General features: G+C 38.7%; 1 protein-coding gene across 1 annotated transcript; it reads right to left on the bottom strand.

The window, feature by feature from the left end:
• Positions 1 to 11,206: 11,206 nt before the first annotated feature.
• Positions 11,207 to 21,306, bottom strand: LOC146332829 (beta-2 adrenergic receptor). The gene is made up of 3 exons (XM_084724126.1): positions 21,219 to 21,306; positions 13,477 to 13,841; positions 11,207 to 12,588 (listed from the first exon to the last, which is right to left on the bottom strand). Exons 2-3 carry the CDS (start codon positions 13,754 to 13,756, stop codon positions 11,675 to 11,677), a joined length of 1,194 nt encoding a protein of 397 aa, XP_084580252.1. The 5' UTR covers positions 13,757 to 13,841; positions 21,219 to 21,306; the 3' UTR covers positions 11,207 to 11,674.
• Positions 21,307 to 22,236: the final 930 nt, after the last annotated feature.

The raw sequence follows: 22,236 nt of genomic DNA, 5'->3' as shown, positions 1-22,236 counted from the left end.
GTGGAGGAAACACAGCGTCGCTCCCAAACCCAGCCCTCCCTGTCACCCCTCTCAGCCATCTCTGCCTTTGCCCTTTCCTCTGTCGAGCCAAAAACAGGCACCAGCCACAGGTGGTCTCTGTGCTTTATTGGTTCTGACACTCATCTCTTGCCTTAAGAGCTTAGAGAGACAATTAAAAATTCATTAGGACAATGAAACGAGAGAGGATAAAAAAGAAATAGGACAGACAACAATACATAACCTTGCTGAGGCTCCAAAGTGCCCTGACCTATCGTCTACAATGTCTCTTGCTGGCGGCATGATTGCGTGTGTGTGTGACTCTCTGCGTGGCTGTGTTGTGGTGTAATAGAGATGCAGAGTCTGTCTAATATAGAAAACAAAGCTGCCCTGCTGTTACCCTGAAAATCACACAGCAGAGGAACATTTATTCATGCACTTTGTTGTTTGAACCTCTGAAATTCAAACATTTAACAGCCACTTCTGTGCATAGCAAGTTTCAGTTCATTTTTATGCTCCTCAAAGCAGCCGCTCTGCTCTCTTCAAGACATCTGACCACATTTAAATGATTCTGACTAACAAATAACCATTGTCCCTGTTGTTTGTTTACTTGCAAATTAAGCTTTACTGTCTCTCTTTAGCGCATTTAGATGATCCCCACAAATGTTTTCAGTCACAAGTTGTTAAACATGACATTGCATTAAAGGCGTAGAGCAGATTTTTTTTTTCATATGGGGTTGTTTGAGGTCCATATTAAGTGCATTACAATAGATGGAGGTTGGCACACGCCCAGTTTGGAGAAGCAGAGAGGACTGTCAGCATAGAAGCTAAGTAATATACTGCTGTGGACAGAGTCAGCAGCAAACCTAAAAAAAAATCTATATCAGTTTAATTGTGCATTGTATTTAGAATATTTTTACCACTTTACTTCATCAGATCGCCTTCCCTGAGAAGAAACTGCTGTTGTATAATTTAAATATTGTGCACTTCAGACCGACCAAACCCCAAATGTGAAATCAACAATTTTATGTCACAGGACATGAGAGCTGTTAGTCCTCTGCTGCTTTGGTCTATACTGTTTGTTTGCCTTATTGTGTGAATTTGGTGAATCTGAACTACCCATTTAAGACACCAAAGTCACACAATAACACAAACAAACCAACAGACAGACCAGTAACTCCTGTGTTCAGCAAGGTAGAATTACTGAATTCCCCTTTCGAGTTTGGTTGATTTGGAGAGAGAAAAAGAAAAAAGAAAAAGAAAAAGCTGTCTGACAACAAAGTAAATTAGTGAAAATATTCTAAAAATAACATCCATTTAAACTGATATTGATTTTTTTTTTGTTCTGTTTTAAGGTTTCCTTGTGAGACAGATGGATTTGCAAGATCATCTGATCATGCGACAATCCATCTTACCAAGCTTCAAGTTATCCAGTTGTGTCTGCAACAAAAGTGGTGCAGCCAATCAACATCCTGAATGGGACTACTGGTGGCTATGGGTATGGTTTTAGGTGTGACGACAGTGAAAAGCATCCATGGAAGCGACTTAGAGAAGAGCAAAGAATAGCACTGATTATTTACTTGATGGAAAAGATGTTTTCACCTTTCTACTAACCAGCTTCAGCAAGAGTTTGATCTGATTGAAGTTAGCCCTGTTAGACATGATAGACAGATGTTTCATCCAATCACCTGCAAAGTGTTTTTGTTTTTTTTTGTTGTTGTTGTTGTTGTTTTTTTTTTTGAAAGTCCCTGCCCTTTTCAAACAGTTTCCAAGGACAACTTCCCAGACGGTTCTGTGTAACAAACCATCTGGCATGTCAGGTTAGTTTCAAGTGGCTAAAACATGTTTTGTTGCTGACCCTGTCCACAGCAGTACATGGCCTAGCCTCCATGCTTGTGTCCCTGTCTGCTTCTCCAAACTGAGGGCGTGTCAACCAGCATTCACTGTAGGTTATATACTGATCATCAATAAGTAGTTCATAAAATTCCACTTTAAACAGACCAATTTTTTCTTTTTAATGACAGTCTTATGCTCACTGTTATGATACAGTCTTCTCTACACAACATGGCTGTGGCAGCCTTTTTTTTTTTGACCTGCAAGTATATTCAGCCGGAAAAGTGGCTTTCTAATAATGCTGAAGTGGCTGTGTGAGTGATTGATTAAGCAAGTAAGTAGTTTATTTACTGTGTATAGAAGCTCTCACAAGCAGACATCACAAAGTGCTTCACACTAAAAGACAAGAAAGCAAATAAGAGACAGTGAGGCATTAATTGTAGACGTCTGACTAGAAAAAAAACAAGGCAAAATGAAAATAAACACAACAAATTTAACAAAAGCAAGTCTTGAGTTGCTTTTTAAGTGTGTCCACAGATCTCACGTCAGACGGGAGAGACTTCCAAAGTTTAAGAGCAACAGCATTAAAATCACAGTCTCCTTTTGTCATGAGCCTGGAGCGAAGAAAACCCAACAAACCCTGATCAGAGGATCTCAGATTCTTACTCGTGTTATATGGCTGCAGTAGCTCTTTTTGTGAGTAGTTTTCGTTGTTTTTCTTTTCAAACATGGCAAAACAACACATAAGTTACATCATAAGGCAATGTAAGAGCTGAGAAACAGGACAATGGAACAGAAACAATTATATGGCCAAGCAGTAAACGACACTGAGACTGACAAAAAGAATACACGAGTTAACACAGACTTAAGTTGGTAGACCAAGCATGAAGAGAAAACACAGTAGGATATCATATATACACTGTCAGGGTCCTCTAATGAAGGAGATGTAATTCAACCATTCAGCATGATATCTGGGCTGCACTAACTCTTTAATGTAGGCAGGTTTCTAAACGTGAATCTTGAAATGGATTCTGTATTTGATGAGAAGCCAGTGTGAAGAAATCAGGATTGATGTTGAAACCTTTCAAAGGTCAGAACCATTTTGAACCACTTGTAAGCAGTTCAGGCATATTTTGCTAAGACAGCTGAAAAGGAATTAAACGCATGTTTAATTATCCCAATCTCAGCTATGGACGGTGTTTATAGGCCTTAACTGTATTGGAGTCCCATGTTTTATCCCATGACCATATCCCTATAAAAGTCATACTTTCGTCTTACTTTAAACCCTCTTGTCTTAAGCGAAGCTTCTTAGATGAACTCTAGGTTTTTCTTCTTTAAATCCCTCAAACTCCAGTTTGTAGTCTGGCTTTAAAACAGTTCTGCTCTCTACGGTATTGAAAATCAAGATTTTAAAGTTGACCTGGATCACCTGTGTCTGATAAAACTTGCTCACTATGTTAATGTGTCATACACATTAGTCATATACACACCAGGTCACCAGGGACTGTAACCAGATCTGATTGCGACAGCCTAGTGAGTGTTGAAGTGCTTCTTAAAAGGGTCCGCAATTTCTTCAGCTCTCCAGTTCAACGTAAGCAGCTCTGTCCTCTAGAAATCTTCTTCTAATTTAATTTGCATAATAATAATAATAATCGCATAATAATTTGCATATATATATATATATATATATATATATATATATATATATATATATATAAATATATATATATATATATATGTATGTATATATATATATATATATATATATATATATATATATTTTTTTTTTTTTTTTTTTTTTTTTTTTTTTTAAAGAAACATACAGTGATGACTGGTAGTGCTATGAAACAAGGTCCCCATTTTGCTTGTATCACACAATGACTGTATACAAAGATACATGATAAGACAGCTCCCCAAAAGTGAAGCCCCTCACAAAAGGTCATTAACTCCTCCCTCTTAATGTTAGTATAGCTGACATGGGCCAAACTAAAAAAACACTAAGTACACGCCAAATCAATTTTTCCCAAAGATGGTTTATGTCATTTCAGGTAGTGCTCATCATGTTGATGTACATTAATTTTTCTGATAAGTTTGGTTTTAATTAGATATTTGATGTTATAAAAACAGGGTTTCTCACAGTTGAGTTGGCTGGGTGTGTGGGCGGGGCCTCATTACCATGGCTCCAACCTCAAGCACCACTGGGCGGATTTGGGCTCCAGGTGACTTCACCAACGCCACCACTTGTATCCAGGATATTCTGCATTCATTTTTGTACAAAGGGAAGGTCAATGGTATCACACATGATTACACACATGCGTGATTCACATCCTGCCATTGGTTTCACACTACTTTGCTTTTGACATTTGGTGGCAGCAGTGGACCAACAAAGACATGAAGAAGCTACCAAAAACTAGCAAATATGGGTCTAATTAGTGGAAATAAATGAAATACATTGACGTTATACTAATACGTTCAGCACCAACATTTTGCGACGTGAGATACTTTCATAAAACCTGTCTTCATAATGTTGGCTGAAAACATAATTCAGGTGGCATCACAACTCTGCCAATATGTATTTGCTAGTGCAAATTATTAATATATAATCATCATTTCCTGGAGATATGATTGGTGCATTGCCAGCCCGTTTTCATTCTCAGCTCCAATCAATCAGTGATTCATACAGACTGTTAGTGGTTGAAAAAGATGCACTGGCCTTTCAAATGACTTCAGTGTAAACCCATCTGCAGCTATATGAGATGCACCAGGGCTTTTGACTTAGTATAAAGAGGGAGAAAGTCTGCTTTCACCCTGGAGACCAGGGTTCATGTCCCTTATGAAACCAAGACATTATTTAAAGCTTTAAGGTACATAATGTTACATGTATCACATGATTTGCATCATGTGACTCTTGTCTTGCCAGACACTCACGAGATGTATGTAATGTAATACCGCAAACACTGAGTTTTATTGTGTTTACCCAAACTGCGGCCATTTCACAGCGTTAACCATGTCTAAAAAAGTCTTTCTGGCAGCGTCTCATACAACAGCTAAAGGGTACCTTGTGCATCAGTATGCGAGACTGAGGGGCGGCGACAAAATGTCACTATATGACAAATTGGGACAGGAACAGGTTAATGATATAAATGTATTGCAGTCTGACCTTAAATGTGCAATCACCTAAGGGCCTGGAGAAGTCTAGTTCATAGGACCTGTTTCACACAACATCTATAACACATCTGTCCATCCTGGGAGGGGATCCCTCCTCTGTGGCTCTCCCTGACCTTTCTTCCTTTTTTTCACTGTTGAAAGGTTTTTCAGGGGAGTTTTTAGTTACACTTCCGAAGGTCTACAGGACAGGGGATGAGTATGATTTATGATATTGGGCTATAGGCTTTGACTTGACCTTATACTGACTCACTGGTCATATAGGCATCATATAAGAAGTGAAGCAACTTGGCACATCACATTAGTTGATGCTTCATCATCTTTGTCATTTTAATGACTGCCTTTGTGAGACTAATACAACTTAACACATGCATTGTACAGACACGTATGAAGCTGTGAGTAAAAAAAAAAACATAAAAAGGGATTCTGATGCTTTAACACAAATCCCACAAATCAGACATGCCGGGGGTCAGCTTACAACATGATATATGCTTGAAAGTTACCACCTCCCTGCAGCAACTTTAATAAACTATGAACCCAACCAGCCAGAGCTCAAAAAGTGATAACAAGGAGGTGAATTCAGAATTTGATTAAGAGCCAATGTTATGGTATAAAAGCAGGTGCAATGTGGAAAATTTTAGACCTTGTGGCATGTGTGGCAGACGGATGATGCATGAGGCAGAAAAACACTAAAAGGGGAAGCCAACAAGGAAGAGAACAATAAAAGTTTGTGCAGTATGAGAACTTTTAGACCTGGTGGCATGTATGGTACAGATGGGATGGGAGGTAAGGAGCCAGAGGAAGCTGAAAAGGAAGCGATGTAACTTCACAAACACAGCAGTAGATGCTTAACCATCTTTGCAATTTTAATGGCTGCATTTGTGAGACTAATGCAACTTAATATACACTTTTAGCTTGTCAAGCTGTTTGAGAGTAACAAAATATAAAAGAAAACATCAGTACCTACAAAGGGACTCTGACACTTTAACACAAATCCCCAGTTGTACATGGAGTCAGCTTACAACGACAGCTACCACAGTAGCTGTGTATGAAAGCCTTTCTACAGTGAACAATGCTGCCAGCCACGCACAACGAATATGTTTCACAGGACTACTCCGTGTAAGAAATGTTCTGATTCATGTATGCATGAATGTCTGCACTGCAAATCCAAATCAGGCTGTTAAGATCAATATGCAATAATTCATGATATGTTGTACAAGAGACACATAAGCTTTCATCTCTGGCTTTCAGCGTCTCTGCCTCTTTGCCCTCCTCTTGTTCCGACCAGCTCTTCTTTCATTCTTGCCCTTGGTCTCGGCCACGTGAGGGGGCAAGTATGAGATCATTAATTTCATGCTGGGACAGGAGGTGGGAGTACGCTTTTATCAAATCACTGCTGACGTTAGCCATCAGCCTCTTGCACCTTCCATCTCACTCTCTAATGTCTTCTCAGATTGCAAGATCACTGTCTAAGAGAGTAATTGTTAACAAAAACAAAAACAAACTGTCCTCATCCCTGCAAACACACACACACACACACTCCTAAAATTACAATTTGGGTCACTAGGTTTGGAGATTCTCTTCTGTGTCTTCAGGCTTTTCAGCTGTGCCACTTTATATGTTTCAGTGTACAGATGAGGCTTCACTCCACTTTCTTACCTACACATTATCAGAGAGATTCCTTCATGCTGGGTGTCCAAGTGTCCTGCAGTGTTACCTTTTCAACATTACATAACATGACACATTTGATCCCAGTGGGATCGAGCCAATAATACTCCAGAGTAAATGCTGATGTGGTTTTCCAGCAGCTTGTGTAACTGCTGAGGCTGTGAATATTACAGCAGTGAGCTGAGTGCATTACTGTCACGCTGAAACCCATTAACGGCACAAATGAAATGTTCCCAAACACGTTTATTTTTACCAAATCTGATGATATCACCATTGATGAATTATGCACTACTGATACAACTCTGTACAGTGATTCAAGATCAGCACAATAATTTTCTTACACAGAACCAACTATGATTAGAATGCAGCAGATTTCAAACTTTTTCATGATTACGGAAAATGCCTCTAAGTTTGCACATGTAAAATTTTCATTCATTCAGTGAAGTCCATACATGACATTTTAACATTTATTTTCTTTTTGTTGACCATTAGATTCCCTGATGTTTGTTATTGGGTCAACTTGAATTACATCACAGCACCCATGATATTTAAAAAAAAAACAAAAAAAAAAACGCTTCCATGAAAATGCACTGAATTGTCAATCAATTGGCTTTAAAGGAATAGTTCAGCATTTTGGGGAAATACACTTATTCAAACCCTTGCTGAGAGCTGGGTGAGAAGACTGATAACACTTTCATGTTAGCACATGTTGATACAGCTTAGCTTAGTATGAAGACTGGAAACAAGGGAAACCAGTGCTTTCCAAAGTTAAGAAAATCCACCAACTAGCACCTCTAACTGGCAAATTCCACGTTGTGGCTGCAACACAGCTGCTGAAAAAGTGGTTCTTCACTTTGCTGCATGGAGGATGCAAGACGTGTCTTTTTCCGGTTGTTTTCCATTGACAATAAGGGTTTTGCATGTTGATAATGCGCACTGGGCTCCTCGTATTTTAGTTTTTGTGTATTTCTGTGAAATTGTGTAACAGAGAATTAGGGATGCTAAATAGAAACTCAGAATGATTCATATAGCCTATCACTGCTCTCACAAGCAAACAGAATCTTATAACTTATTCAAATGGATAGTAACAGAATAAATGGATATTATCTATCATTCAATACAAGTTCGTGAACAGAAAACTTCAGAAAATTACTTATTCTGCTATCATTGTGTGATATTTGCTGCCCTCTACTGGGTTTGACATCTACACACAACAGTGATGCTGTTGTCACAAGCTAACTGGCTGCCTGCCACTTATTCCAGAAAAAATGTTTTCTCTTTTTGGTATGTCTGGCTGAGTTTTGACCAAACTGGAGTCACAATTCACCACTGAATACCAGGTAAGTTGTTTTTATTTATTTAAGGCATTTTAGCTGTTAAGCTAACATTAGCTCACTTTCACCATCTCCCTAGGAAAACTGCAAGCTGGCCCATGATCTCCCTTCTTTCTGAGGGTCTCATGTACCCAATTGGATCTCTGTTTCCTTTTGTCCAGTGTAGTATTTGGAAACAGCTTCTCATCTTCAGCCAGGGTCAGAACATGCAGATGTTTAGGTAGCTAACTATCTACTTGCTATGAAGTTAGCTACTTTCAGCTAACCAAAATAAAAAGGCACAGATCTGAGTTTACTTCACAGCAAAATCATAGTTAAGCTATAGACAGGTGATTCAGTGGTCGTGTAGCAAAGTTTACAAGTGCACTGTATTGCTATAACAAAAAAGGCAGTGTGGTGCAGCTCACGCTTTGCAACCTGCACACGTTACAGCTTGTTTGTTTAATCTGTGCAAAAAGCAAAACAAATGTAAAAAGGAAGTTACTGCGATACAATTCTGTACACGGTTAACAAATTAGTTTTTTATATATTTATTAGTCAAATTCATATCTGCTGTTAGGAGGGCAGAGACAGGTTAGCTGTTTCCCCTTGTTGCCAGTCTTTATACGAAGCTAATTAAAATTAAAAATGAGCATATTTTCCAAATAAGTGTCAAACTGTTCCTTTAACGGGCACTTCATGGTAAACAGGACAAAATGTTTTTGTCTTCTATTGTCGATTGAGCAAGTTAATGTTTGTAGAGTCACAAAGTAAATCTGAAAGCAGATTAGATCAATTAATGATGAGAAAAACATCCCCTCTATTGTATTTAGTTTTCCCTTTTTGTTGATTCTGTTGCTGAATTGTTACCATGACAAAGGCCTGTCAATTATGTCAGAATTACATTAAATACCCAACCATTACCTAACCATTTTATAATGAATGAAAATATAGCCATTTTATGTTGTGAAATGCTCTTCAATCTCATTTTTATATATTATTATATAGTCAAATTGTACAATACAAAGTTCCAAACAATACACAAGACTTATAGCTGACACACTGATGAGATCATTTTACAAATACATTATACCCTGAAAGGATAGGCCGGCACAGTATGAGGGTCTGCTATAAGCATAATGCTTTTTATACTAAATCTCTGTGGTTGGCATCCCATTCATTTAGTCTATACTGATTCAATAAATATACAGATTATTCTTTCATTCACATTTGCTTTACAGTCATAAAATAATCAATATTATAAAACGCTAAAAATAAAACTTGTAAAAATTAACATTGCCTGACACATTACTGCAAATGATTCACATAGTAACTGATAAAGTGCATTTCTGATACTTGAGGCAGATTATTACCACAATAGATGCTCAAAATTAAATATAAGTAACACCACAGAACCAAATGTATTTTATGAACTGCTCCTTAACCAAAATATTTGTCTAAAGAGGAGAGGAATTCTAAAGACAGAAACAACACCCCTTGCAAATTAATAGATGATAAATCACAAATGATATTAACTGTATGATTATTGTGGTTATCAGTGCAGATCCTGGCGATACAGTTTAGTTCCTGAAGTTAAGAAGTTTGACAATAGGGTTAGGGTTAGGGGTTAGGGGTTAGGGGTAAGGCGAGACAAAGAGACCAGAGGAGAGGATGTAGATTGTTTGTAGCACTAGAACGACCCTTTCCCTTATATTCCTACAGTATGTATGTTTGGTCCAAACCTGAAAACTGTTTTATCATGCAATGCATAGATATAGATCTGTTTGTCCAACGACAAATGTGGATAGAGTTGGAAATTTTTTCGATTTGGCTTCACTTTACAATTTTCAGTAACAAAGAATTGCAATGCTTCTGCTTTTTGAATGACCTAAATTTTATACGGAGTTTACAATTTGATTAAAGGAATAGTTTGACGGTTTAGGAAAACTAATGATTAAGACCTGGATACATGACCCACAAAAGGCAACCATTCAGTCCAGTAGTAATTACCCTCCTGGTGCATACTCCAGAAAGATTTCTAGCTTCCAGGTTTACTTCCAGGGGTATGTGGAACAGTAACACAGCTGTCTCTTTTATAATGGTGATCTTTGGGGAAAATGCTTTTTTAGGCCACGGGGGAATTATTTTGCTGCAATACCGCAAGTGGCCACTGGAAAGAATTGGAAGCAAGAATCGATGACATATCCAGGTCTTAATTATACATCCATGGTTGCTGAGAGTTAGATAAGAGGATAGATACAACTCTCACAGATGTACTGTAAATATGAAGACTGAGCCAGGAAACTGTTAGGTAGTTTAGCATAAAGGCTGGAAACAAAACAGCTAACTCAACTCTGTCTAAAGCTCAAGTGTAAAAAATAAAAAATAACAGGCTGTGGTAGTACAGCCAAGAAATAGTCCTGTACTAGCCGAGGAACCACACAAATCTGAAAGCACATGTTTCCTGTGCACTGGCCAATACGTCTCGCCACCCTCCTGTTTTCCAGTAGTGCTGGATCTGGTCAGGCCAATCACAGCCGTGTATCCAATATTGAGTGGATTTGATTAGACTGTACAGAGGAGTGCGACCTTATTTGCATTTTCATAAACAACCAAGATGGCTGATGTGGAACTGTTTTCTGTTGAATCCACCATGATGTAATTATTAAATAAACTGGTCAGTATATTAAAAGGAGAACAATGAACTGCACTTAAAGCTTGTGTTGATAAGAGAGATGTATTTGCTGTGTGTCTGACAGGATTGGGTAAATTACTGATTATGCTACATCACAAGTCTCATTGCTTTGATTGGCAGTAGTTCTATCCACCTGACCCTTTCTAAGTCCCGCCCCTTTTTGCTCTGTGCTCCAATGACAGATAATCACACTTCGAACCTCTGTCAACTTTACCCTCTCCTGTTTCTTTTACTGAAATGTTATGTGCTCAGTTTGTCTATACTGAAAAGAAAAGCAAAATTTGAATATGATTAAAAGACATTACTGAATGACCTGTGAAAATGACATAAATACACATCTTAAATTAGCTAATTTTATAACTAACTAGCCAGCTAATCTACATCAATCATTAGCCAGCTAGTTAGCCAACATTTTTACTAACATTAGCCAATTTAAGATGTGACCCCATATGTTGCCTTTACAGGAGAAAGTTGTACGTACCAAGGACCAAGTTTGCTCAATTGTTATTGGAGCACAGAACAAGAAAGGGCAGGACTTAAGAAAGGCCAGTAGCATCCAGAGGCATTTTGGTGTGTGTCCGTTAATAATCCACTTTGGGGGGAAAAATGAAGTGAGAGGTTTCAGACAAATTTGCAAATTGGTTTGGTGATCCCAAGCTAGTCCAGCACATAACCTCCAGGAAAACCACAACTACTCGTTTAATGTTTTTTTACACTGTTTGTTTGTTTTTAACCAATATAAGAGATATGATGTATTAAAGAAAGAGCTTTACACGTGTTCTTAGGTAGCTTTTGTAACCTTTGACTGTTTTCCCCCCTTTCCAATCTTTATACTAAGCTAACTGGCACCTGGCTCTAGCATATTTACCATACAGACATGGCCTGTATCATTTCGGCAAGAAAATTAATCTGAATATTTCCAAACATATCTAACTATTCCTTTAAAATCAAATCAAAAGCAGCCACAAAACATAAATTTGTTGCGTGTGAATTCTTGTATCTCTCAGGTCTTCTCTCCATGTGGGGGGGACTGTTCTCGCTGAAACAGCAGAGTCACACCCTTCCTGAAGCGGTGGTCTCTGACACTGTAGATAATCACATTACAGCAACTGTTTCCTGTCAGAATCCAGAAGGCAAAAAAGGAAAAGTTACACCATGTGTATCCCACCACATTCCCGAGCACAAACACGGCGATGGGAGAGAAGGAAGCTGTGAAGGCAAATGTTAGTATGCCAATTGTCTTGGCAGCTTTGATGTCTGAAAAGGAGGGCCTGTGAGGACACCCTCCTCCTCCTCCACCTCCTCCTCCTCCTCCTCCACCTGTGTCTGTCAGACTCCCCTCCGAGAGCAACTTGCGTTTACGGGAGTACCGTCGGATGCTAGTGAAGGACACAATGTTAACTGCTAGCGTGCCACCGAGCAATGTGAAGTCAAATGCTGGGAATAACAACAAAATGTTGGCATCAGGTGGCAGCTGGCCTCCAAACAATAGTGGGGTATAGTTACACATACGACTGCACTCGTTGTATTCCAACGTGAAGTTGCTGCTGAAGATGAGAGGCGCCAGAGCCAGCAAGAAGCTGGCTGCCCAGGACAGCAGGATGAGGAGCAGAGTCCGTCTCCTGGTCACCAAAGCGTCCTTGTGGAGTGGCCGTAGGATGGCCACACTTCGCTCCAGTGTCATGAGAAAGATGGTGCTAATGGATACAAAGGTGCACCCAGCGAACACTGGGCCAATGAGCATGCAGGGCTGCCAAGGGCTCACAAGACCCCCAAGAGAGGTGGAGGTGGCCGGGGAAGTGGAACTGCCCTGGTACCAAATGGGAGGAGCGCTGGTCACCATCAGTGAGATCTCAGTGTAGACTGAGAAAGGGACCACCAGGACACCAACCATCATGTCTGCTATGGCCAGAGACACTGTCAGAGAGGGATAAAAGAAGAAGAAAGCTAAGTAGACATATCCAGGCTGTTTTCTTGTTAATACACTTCCATCTCTTTTAGTTAAAGTGGAAACAGACCATTTTTCCACCTTGTAGCATTTCCAATTGGTATAATTGTTGTGTCACTGTGGCAAAGGCAACAAGTGTCAAAATCTGTGTCCCAGTCAATACATGTCCCCCCTTACTTATTTACACTTTGCTATGCCTAACCATAAGCTACCCCGCAGCCGCAGAGGTCACCTCTACAAGAAACACATCTGTCAGGGGAACACACTTTGACACCAAATTGCTTTCCACTTTGGAAATAAGAGAGAGGAAAGAACCATGTTCACTGAAGAGGTAAATTGAAATCGTCACAGTTTTATATTGAATTGAGGAATAGGCAAAAGCTATTGTAACAATGTGCACTGCATAATAATAGCATAATTTGAGTAACATTGTTTCGCTCAAACAAGTAACTACAGGGTTTGGTGTCGGGGTGGAGGAGGGAGTAAACTTATGCAGCAAAGGGCCGTAGACTGGAATTGAACCCAAGAGGATCTTTTCTTTTCTTCTACGTCTGCTTTTGATAAATTACATACCCATTTAAAAAACAATCAGTGTCTGTATTGTAAAATTGTGACAAAACATATCCATATGGTAACAAAAAAAAGTTTGGTATCACTGTACAGATTGTAAACCCCTTTAAATTACTGATTGTGACTAATTGTGATTTGTGATATTGGGCTACACAAATAAAATCTGACTTGATTATCGCCCATTTTAATTGATTAACATTGTAGACTTGAGTAGCATATGAACACTGTATAATAACTTTGTTAAAAGATCAACTTTCTGTCACCAACAAGTGGTGAACAACATTTACCTTTCAGGTATCCCTGTGGAGTTCGGGACTGCCTCGTCTGCACAAAGACAGTGAGGGTGACCACATTTCCAACCACAATGGCAAATGCCAGGCTGACCATGAACACCACTGCCAAGGTGCGATTGAGAAATCCACAGCAGCAGAGGGTACAGAGAGGAGCCAGAGACTGGTCTGAAGCCAGTCCTGCCTGGGCAGCTGCAGTCAAGTTAAACGGAGGGTCTGTAGTCGACAGCAGAACTGCTGTACTCCCAGGAACGCTGATGGGAGGCAGAGCAGTCATGGCCCAGGATAGACTGGTTTTACCCCGTGTGATGTGCAGGTGGGTGGGCCACTCAGGAAACCATGTCCTGGACTGAGACACTATCCTGGTGAAAGATAAAAACACACACACACACATATATATATATGAAGGCAGCTAAAGCATCTGTCCAAATAATAATCCAATCTTTGTTAATCCAGCACAACTCTATCTCACTTAAAAACAAATAAACTAGTTATTTTCATGACTTCTTTGTTGTAATTACTAGATCAGAGTTCCGTTTGAACACAGCATCAGTCTTGATTGTTGGAACCACAAGCCACTCTTGTCACACAGTGCAGATACTAACTTTCAAACCTAACTTTCAACTTTCAAAAATCCTTCCTTCCAACTGTCATCAATTGCAAAAACAATCACAAAAACAACAAAACAGTGTGTGTGTGTGTGTGTGTGTGTGTGTGCACGCGCGCAGTCTAGGAATCAATCAAACTGTTGTTTGGTTGTTTTGATTAGATATGACAAAACAATTTCATTTTCACAAAGTACACTCAGTCAAAGTGGTGTTATTTATTTATTCATTGTTTTTGCTGTCAACTTACTCCTGAAATCATTTAGCCACAAAGGACCTTACAGGGAAAAAAAAGCAAAGACATTGTCACCATAGTTTGTCTTTTCAAGAGACAGATCCCCACTGGTTTGTTTTCTGAACTTTAACCCTGGATCCTTTCGGTATAAAAAGACAAGACCTTCTACCATCATCACACAACACTGCACCATATCTCATTTTATTTTAATTTCTGACACAAGCCTCCAGTCCCAACTGCAAGTGAGTAAGACATTGTCTCTACTTACCCGTCTCACACAATAGATGTACTTTCATTTTAATCTGTACAGCTATCTGTACATTGTGCATCTCATGTCTCAGCTGTGCCTCACAGGCATAAATGTGACCTGAAAGATGTATTTAGTATTCAAGTCTGTTTTTTTAATGCCCAATAAAAAGGCACTGGATACATATATTTACCTTTCTTTTGCAACCAAGGCAGACCAGTGCGTGTTGCTGAGTGAGAGATCAGTTCACTCTGCTCCACTCTGTAGTCCCACAGAGTCTCCCTTCTTTTTACCAAGGCAAGACACAGGAACATTTTTTCCAGTATTTATTCATGGGCAAACTGTGCATTTACTGCCACCAGCCACAACTTCAGTGCTAATCTTTAATCTCTCTGTTCTGATTGCTCATACCTGTCTGTCTACCTCACTTGTTACACACAGATACACTGCCATACTTATGCCACAATCATATGCATCGTGTTGATGAAAGAAAAATATATATATTCACATATATCAAAGGAAAACTGCACACTGCACAGAAAATTTGGCTGCTCCTTTTTCTGCCAATGCTTTGAAATGCATGAACAAGATGAGCAAGCATCAAGCGAGCATGATGCTGACGTGACATTTAAGGTGCAAACACGGGATAGCATATAGCTATCTGAGAATGTGCCATGCTTTAAGGTGTGGAGGTGGTGTTTTAAATTTACACATGTTTTAGATAAAAGGGTTAATTTAGATTATACAGCAAAAGACAGGCATATGAAAGGTAGATAGTAATTTAAACAAGATTTCCAAATAGAGTAAGGACAGTTTTGTTTTTTTCTTTTCCTTGTGTGTTGTGGTTACATGCTGTTCCTGTGCCCTAACACTGTTGGAAGCACCTCGATGCTGTCAGTACCCATGCAGAAACTCTGAGTTCAGTACCAAATGTCTTTCTCAGCTGACAACTAAATACACGGGTCCTTCAATCATTTATGCTGTTCACTGGGCTGGAGAGCAGGAAGGTACATACATCCGAGAAAACAAAGGGTAACAGGAATGGACATATTCAGACCAGAGCAGAGCAAAACCAAACCAAATCCCATGTTCTCACTCTGTTTGTGGGCACAGAAACAAAACCTGAAATCCCATAACTGTTACCAGCACTGAATGAATCTCAGAATAATGAGACAATCTAGAATGCAGGAAAAAAACACTTGTGGGTGTATGTTCTGTGACCAGCATAATGCTCAGGATTTAATGAAGAGTCTGAGGAATTGCATATGAAAGGCTTGTGTGCACTCATAGCTTGCTCACAATTGCTTGATTGCTTTGAATTTGAATATCAGTCTTTGTTCCACAAATTAAATTCAAATATACTAATGGTAAAAACACATGGGAATTATCCCTACAGAGACCCAGTTCAAATCTGTACTAATAAAACATGTAAATATAATAAGATGTACGTAATGTAATTCAACTTAAAACCTTTATTGTTTTTTCATCGTAGGCCTACCAGCATAAAAAAATTAAATGGACAAGTTGGAATTCTTTTTACTTTTGATCAAATATTCCTCTACAGTGCATATAAAAAATATTGACTCCCTTAGAGGTTTTCATCTCTTATTATTTTAAACAACATTGAATCAAAGTAGATTTAATGTGGATTTCTGACACTGAACAACAGAAAACGAATTTTTAATGAGTAAAAAGTGAAAACAGAACTCTACAAAGTGATTTGAAGGAATTACAAAAGCGCTTTTCAGACATGGAATATGTGACATTTCTGTCAAAGTGATAGGCGTCTTTTACAATAATGATCCTTAAGGCTTTATTCAGACACGACAGCACATTTTAGTGAGAAGCAGCAGTGAGAGGAACAACATCACAGATGGATTTTAAACTTGATTGTGCCATTGAAGCTTTGATGACCGTCATCAACATGAAAGACCACTACTCACAATAAATTTACTGATATATTTTCACCTCGCTTCGTTAACATTATTAGAGAGTAAATTTTGCTGCCTGTTCAATGCACATGAGCACTGTTGGTATTGTCCTTAAATTCCTGTTTGCTCACAGCCTGTATGTAGGCTCACAGAGTGCTCCTCCACAACTTTAAGTTGGCTCTTTCACAGCAGTTTTCACAGTTATCATAGTTTATTATTGCCAATAAAACTAAAAAAAAACTGAAACTGAGTGTGACAAAAATATTCTAGTTAAAAGAGCAAGCATTCAAAAACGAGTAATGCAGTCCAAATATTTAATATATAATATGTTTGAAGCTAGAAACGAACTGAAACTGAACTGAATTGAAAACAAAAATTGAAAATGAAATAAAAACATAGAATAAAGAACAAAAATACTTAAATATAATAACTGTTTCACAGTCTAAGTTTATTAAACTGATTTTAGAGATGACGACTCTTCTTTGAAGGTGTAACAGGAAGTGTATTTCTCTGTGTATGTATATATACTGTTGCAGCTTTTATGTTAATCTGATGTTATTCAATTCAGACATGTTGAAAGTGAGAAATGTTATGTGGTCTGACCTTTAAAACTGCTATTATGAGTTCTACATAAAAGTGGCCAGGGACTGATATGAGACCCATATTTTAAATTCCCATCAGATTAACATTAAAGGGTGCATGTCTGAAAGGGGCTAAACATAAAATCCAAAATATACAAGTATTTACATCCTCCAAAGTATTTAACAGATGCACCTTTGGCAGTAATTACAGCTTGAATCTTAGCACACCTGGGTCTCTGTTAAGGATTATGGTAAAAAAAATTTAAACCATACACTTGCTGTAATTGCAAACACCAATCACATTCTGCTAATGCTGGTTTGGCTTGTTGGGTTGCACATGATGACAGTAATGTTTAATCTTATCACTTCCGTGATTCACCTGTTCATTATCTGGATTTGTACATACGGTGTTATCTGGTCAGTCAGTGACATTTTTGCTGCATCCTGATAACAAGAAGGTGAAAAACAACTTCACAGCTTACAACCACATGTCTTGATAGTGGAAAAAGTAACTGATTGTCGAAACACATCACTCTTTAATACAGTTTAAAGTAATACACAGATTACACTGTTCCAAGGAAACATTATTAAATAATTCTGTGGATATCTAAATATGTAAGGAAACTAAAACAGGTACAACAACACCTCCTGGCCTATGGCCTTATCACTGAAATATACCGTATCCTATTTCTTTTTTAAAAAAGAAAAAGTCCCAACATTGAAACACAGACTCATGATTGATTGACACACTTTACCTCGAGAGGATCCAATTTATCATTAAAGACAAGTTAAGATTTTTTAGAAAATTTAGCAAGCTGTAGTCTCTCATCTCACAAAAGGAACCAAATCTGATCTGCAGTCTGGAGTAGATAAGTGGGGAGATTTAGGTTGGTTATGGGTTAGACATCTTATATTTTTTCTCTTTTTTGTATCTATTTAATTCCTTATTTGTAATATGTAGGAAGTATGCTTTTCCTATGTATTAACACAATGTTTACATGGAAAAGAAGCATTGCAATGCCACTTTTTGTTATCTTTGTAAAGAATGCTTCACTATATAGAACATTTGAAACAAAGTCACAGATTCAAGCTTTGCCTCTAGTTTAAGCTTAAGTTTACGTTGTACACCACATACTGAGCATGAGTTTTACTCCTGATGCTTTACTTACATTTGTCCTGGTCATTGTGTATCAGTAGCAGACTGTCTGAAAAGCAGGGGTGAAAAAAATAAAAGGCACCAGCGGTATGCGGTGGGGCACCAGCGCATCATGCATTTAAGGTGAAAAAGTTCCAGTTCCTGGTTTAGATTAAAATTATTTTATTGTACAACAACTACTGCAACTGTAATAAAAACACACGAGGAACTAGCTAACTTGACACCACCTTGTGTTTTCTCCACTAGAAGGGCACTTTAGAGGGCACTTAAACAAATGTCCACCAGGAGGGGACTTTAAAGGGCACTTTGTCACATTTTATCTACCGTAGGGGCATCCAGGAGGGCACTTTTGCCCTGTTTTTTCAAACATGAGGGAACCAAAGGCCCCGCCCCTTGAATCGACCAGTGCCATCCATTATCTCATTTGATGTCAGTGGAACTTCTCCAATGAGCTTTTGGCAAACCATATTGTATGCAGACAAGTTGCAAATTTACCAGCGTCACGCTGAGTCTTCAGAATCATCATCTGCAAGCTTTCTGATTGCTAAGCCAAGCAAAACAGTGACCACCAAGGAGGTTTCTAGGTCTTATACTCATCAGCTTCCCAGAGGACCTCTCTGTTCTCAGTGTATCTGCATCCAAATTGCCAACTTTTATCAGTCTTGGTCTGGAGATGACCATAAAGCATGGATCCCAGTCGGCAGAGAGGCTGTGTCCAGTGCCTGCCTGATGATTGCTTGATTGATTCTATTGCTTGTAGCCTCTGTTGGCTTGGTATTATGTTGCCATCATACCAGCATTCAGAGAGGACAGCATCAAATTATGTGTCAGTCTCCATGAATCTGTGTCTTGTTGTCCAACAGGCAGTGCGCATAGTGTATTTTATTAAACATGCTGCTCATGCATGCTTAACTACAGGCACAGCTGAGGCTCCCTTGGAAATAACGCTTGTGTTATGTTGAAAATGGCTTTGTGTCCTCATTCACTGGGACCTCAAACAATGATGATGGTTGTATAAGAAATACTGCAAAATCAATTCATTTTTCCTTTTCTGTTAAACTTACAAAAAACCCAACATAGAGGAAAATTCTGAAGTGATGATTCTCCCCTTTGTCACAAACTGGACTTGTGCATTTGATGAAGGTGACATTTGTTATGTGTGGGGTCAATAATACTGCCTTCTTTAAAATAAGCCAAAGTTTCAAGTAGCTTTTGCTAACAAGCCTGAAAGGGAAAACTCTTCATGTGAATGTCCAGTTAGTGTTGAGCAATAAATTTCTCTATGTGTGCTATATTGACCAAGAATATGTTCTTTTCCTGCTCACAGAGCTGTGCAGCAATGCCTAGATGTTCCAGGATGCATTACAGGCGAACTCAGGACTCTTGCCACCCTAGTCCAGCTATTACTAGGCTCAATCAAGATGAGCCAGGCCTGCACAGAATTGATCACCGGCAGTTTCTGCACAGTGCATGCTGATTAGATTTGTGTCCAACTTGATCCCGATGCTCTGATGTCATGCACATGTGGGCAACAAGAACCTCACAAGATGAACATAGCCACATGTTTTAGAGCCAGGCACCACAGTTGCTCTCCACCAACACCTGGCTGTCACCTGAGCAGTGACATGTTTTTTTTTTTTTTCTTTCTTTCAGTATTTGAGGTATTATGACTGTTTGTTTTATTGTCTGTGTGTATGTGTGAAATATGTGCAAAACCCAATGAAAATACTGTTAAAAAAAACCTGTACATATAAAAATTAACATTATTATTAATAACAGTGGGGCTGCAGTTGGGTGAAATAGGATGCAGCAGCTCCCCTTGTCCTAATTGTGTGTGTGCACTTTAAGATGATCTGACGCACAGAAGGACGACTGCTGTGACATTACAGCACTCATAGAAACGTTACAACAGTATATTAAATACTGAAAGCAGCCTCTCTGATCATTACAGGAAATTGTCAGACAATACAATGCACAATAAAAAAAATCATTTAAGCAATGGTTTAATGATCAAAGGAGTCATTGTCATTTGTGCACGTAATGCCACTGCGGCAAATATTGCAATAATTAAGCAGAAGAACTAAAATCTGTAGTTATAAATGGGACAGAGGAAATCTCCAAGGGAAATTAATTTTTAGACAGGTATGATGGAAATAAAGGTTATTTATTTGTCGCTTATCAGTGTGAGCAGTTACAGAGTGCTTTACAAGGCAGACAAAGAACAAAGGAACAGAGGATCATGGAACAGTTAGAGGATCTAACTTAACTGCAGCTTTTTGTCACCGTCTCCTGCTGCGGCTGCCTGATCTCATATGCTTTCCAGGCAAGGCACAGTTCATCTCAGTCGAGCCTGCTCTGTTGGTAAAAACATCCAGCGACATCAATGGATGCAGGAGGAACTACAGATTTTGCAGCTAAAGAACTTTTCTTCCTTGGTCAATATAGCACACACTGAGGAATTTATTCCTTCACCTGGGTACACTTATTATCAACACTGCTGGACATCCACATGAAAAATGCCCAAGTTTCCCTTTAACCACACACGAACCATACTGCAGGTGCCAAACATTTATTTAACATTTTAATATTGAGATATGTTCTAAATACATCATGGCTTTCCTGGGCCTTCTCACTGCACCTTGGTAATCACTTCGTACCTGTGGCTGCGATATTCAGCTGCAGCAACAATCAGAAAAATTAATTACTCAAAGCGATCAAGGCCAAGATTTACAAGAGAGACACTCTGAGAGAGAAGTAGTTCATCCTTGATTCTGCTTCAGCTTTTTATATTATCTATGAATGCAATAACTACATTGACTGTAGAATGAATGGTAGTTTTAACAGCTTAAGGGAATTATTTTCATGCCATAACTGTACAGTTCCTTCACTTTTAATTTGTCTGATGGTGTTGGTGGTAAAACAAAGGAAAATTTATTTTTGGGAGGAAAGAGGATGAACCTCATTAAAGGGCTTTTTAGCTTTACCTTGAGTGAAGATGACAGGCGGAAGTATTCCCTGCGGCAAGACTTCAGGCGTAGTGAGACAAGCAGCTGACAGCAACGACAACATACACACACACACGCACGCATGCACACACACACACACATGCACACTGTTAGAGAGATACAATCCCAACATCTTCACAATCATTACAAATTGAGAGATCTACCTGTGTTTTAGGCAATAAGAAAATGAAACACTACAAAGTACAACATGTCCTACATCTATATTAGGGCTGGGTGATAAGGTAAAAAAAATATCATATTGAAATTATTTTTGACAGATATTGCAGTTGTGATGTGATTCACAATTAGTACTGATGATAATTTTTGCAGCATAGTTTTCATTTTCACTCAAAAACTTTGGTAAAGTCATGAGGATGTGACATTTGTAGGGGTCCGTATCAAATTATAGGATATAATCAGATTAAAGTTACAATTGGGATAAAAATTGGTATTATTAGCAGGATCAATAAAGAAAGCATTACTTCCATGTGCAGTGTGCACACATTACAACACTTCAGTCTCAACACCACTCTGGTCTGAGTTAATATGACAGTTGCCAATTCATAATTTCTAATACCTAATGTTAGCTATACAGACCAACTGCCTACTTTAGCTATACAGGACAACTAACATTAGCTACACAGACCGACTGCTAATGTTAGCTACACAGACCAACTAGTTACATTGATTTACCCCTGATGTTACCTACACATAACAACCACTAACTTTAGCTACACAGAACAACAACTAATGTTAGCTACACAGACCAACTGCTAATGTTAGCTACACAGACCAACTGCTAATGTTAGCTACACAGACCAACTGCTAATGTTAGCTACACAGACCAACAACTAATGTTAGCTATACAGACCAACTGCTAATGTTAGCTACACAGAACAACAACTAATGTTAGCTACACAGACCAACAACTAATGTTAGCTACACAGAACAACAACTAATGTTAGCTACACAGAACAACCACCTACTTTAGCTACAC

The sequence above is a fragment of the Lutjanus erythropterus genome, chromosome 1 (assembly GCF_056507025.1).
Source record: "Lutjanus erythropterus isolate fLutEry1 chromosome 1, fLutEry1.hap2, whole genome shotgun sequence".
NCBI lineage: Eukaryota > Metazoa > Chordata > Actinopteri > Lutjaniformes > Lutjanidae > Lutjanus > Lutjanus erythropterus.
Note: the sequence above shows the minus strand (reverse complement) of the source record. Positions and strands in the feature narration are given on the sequence as shown.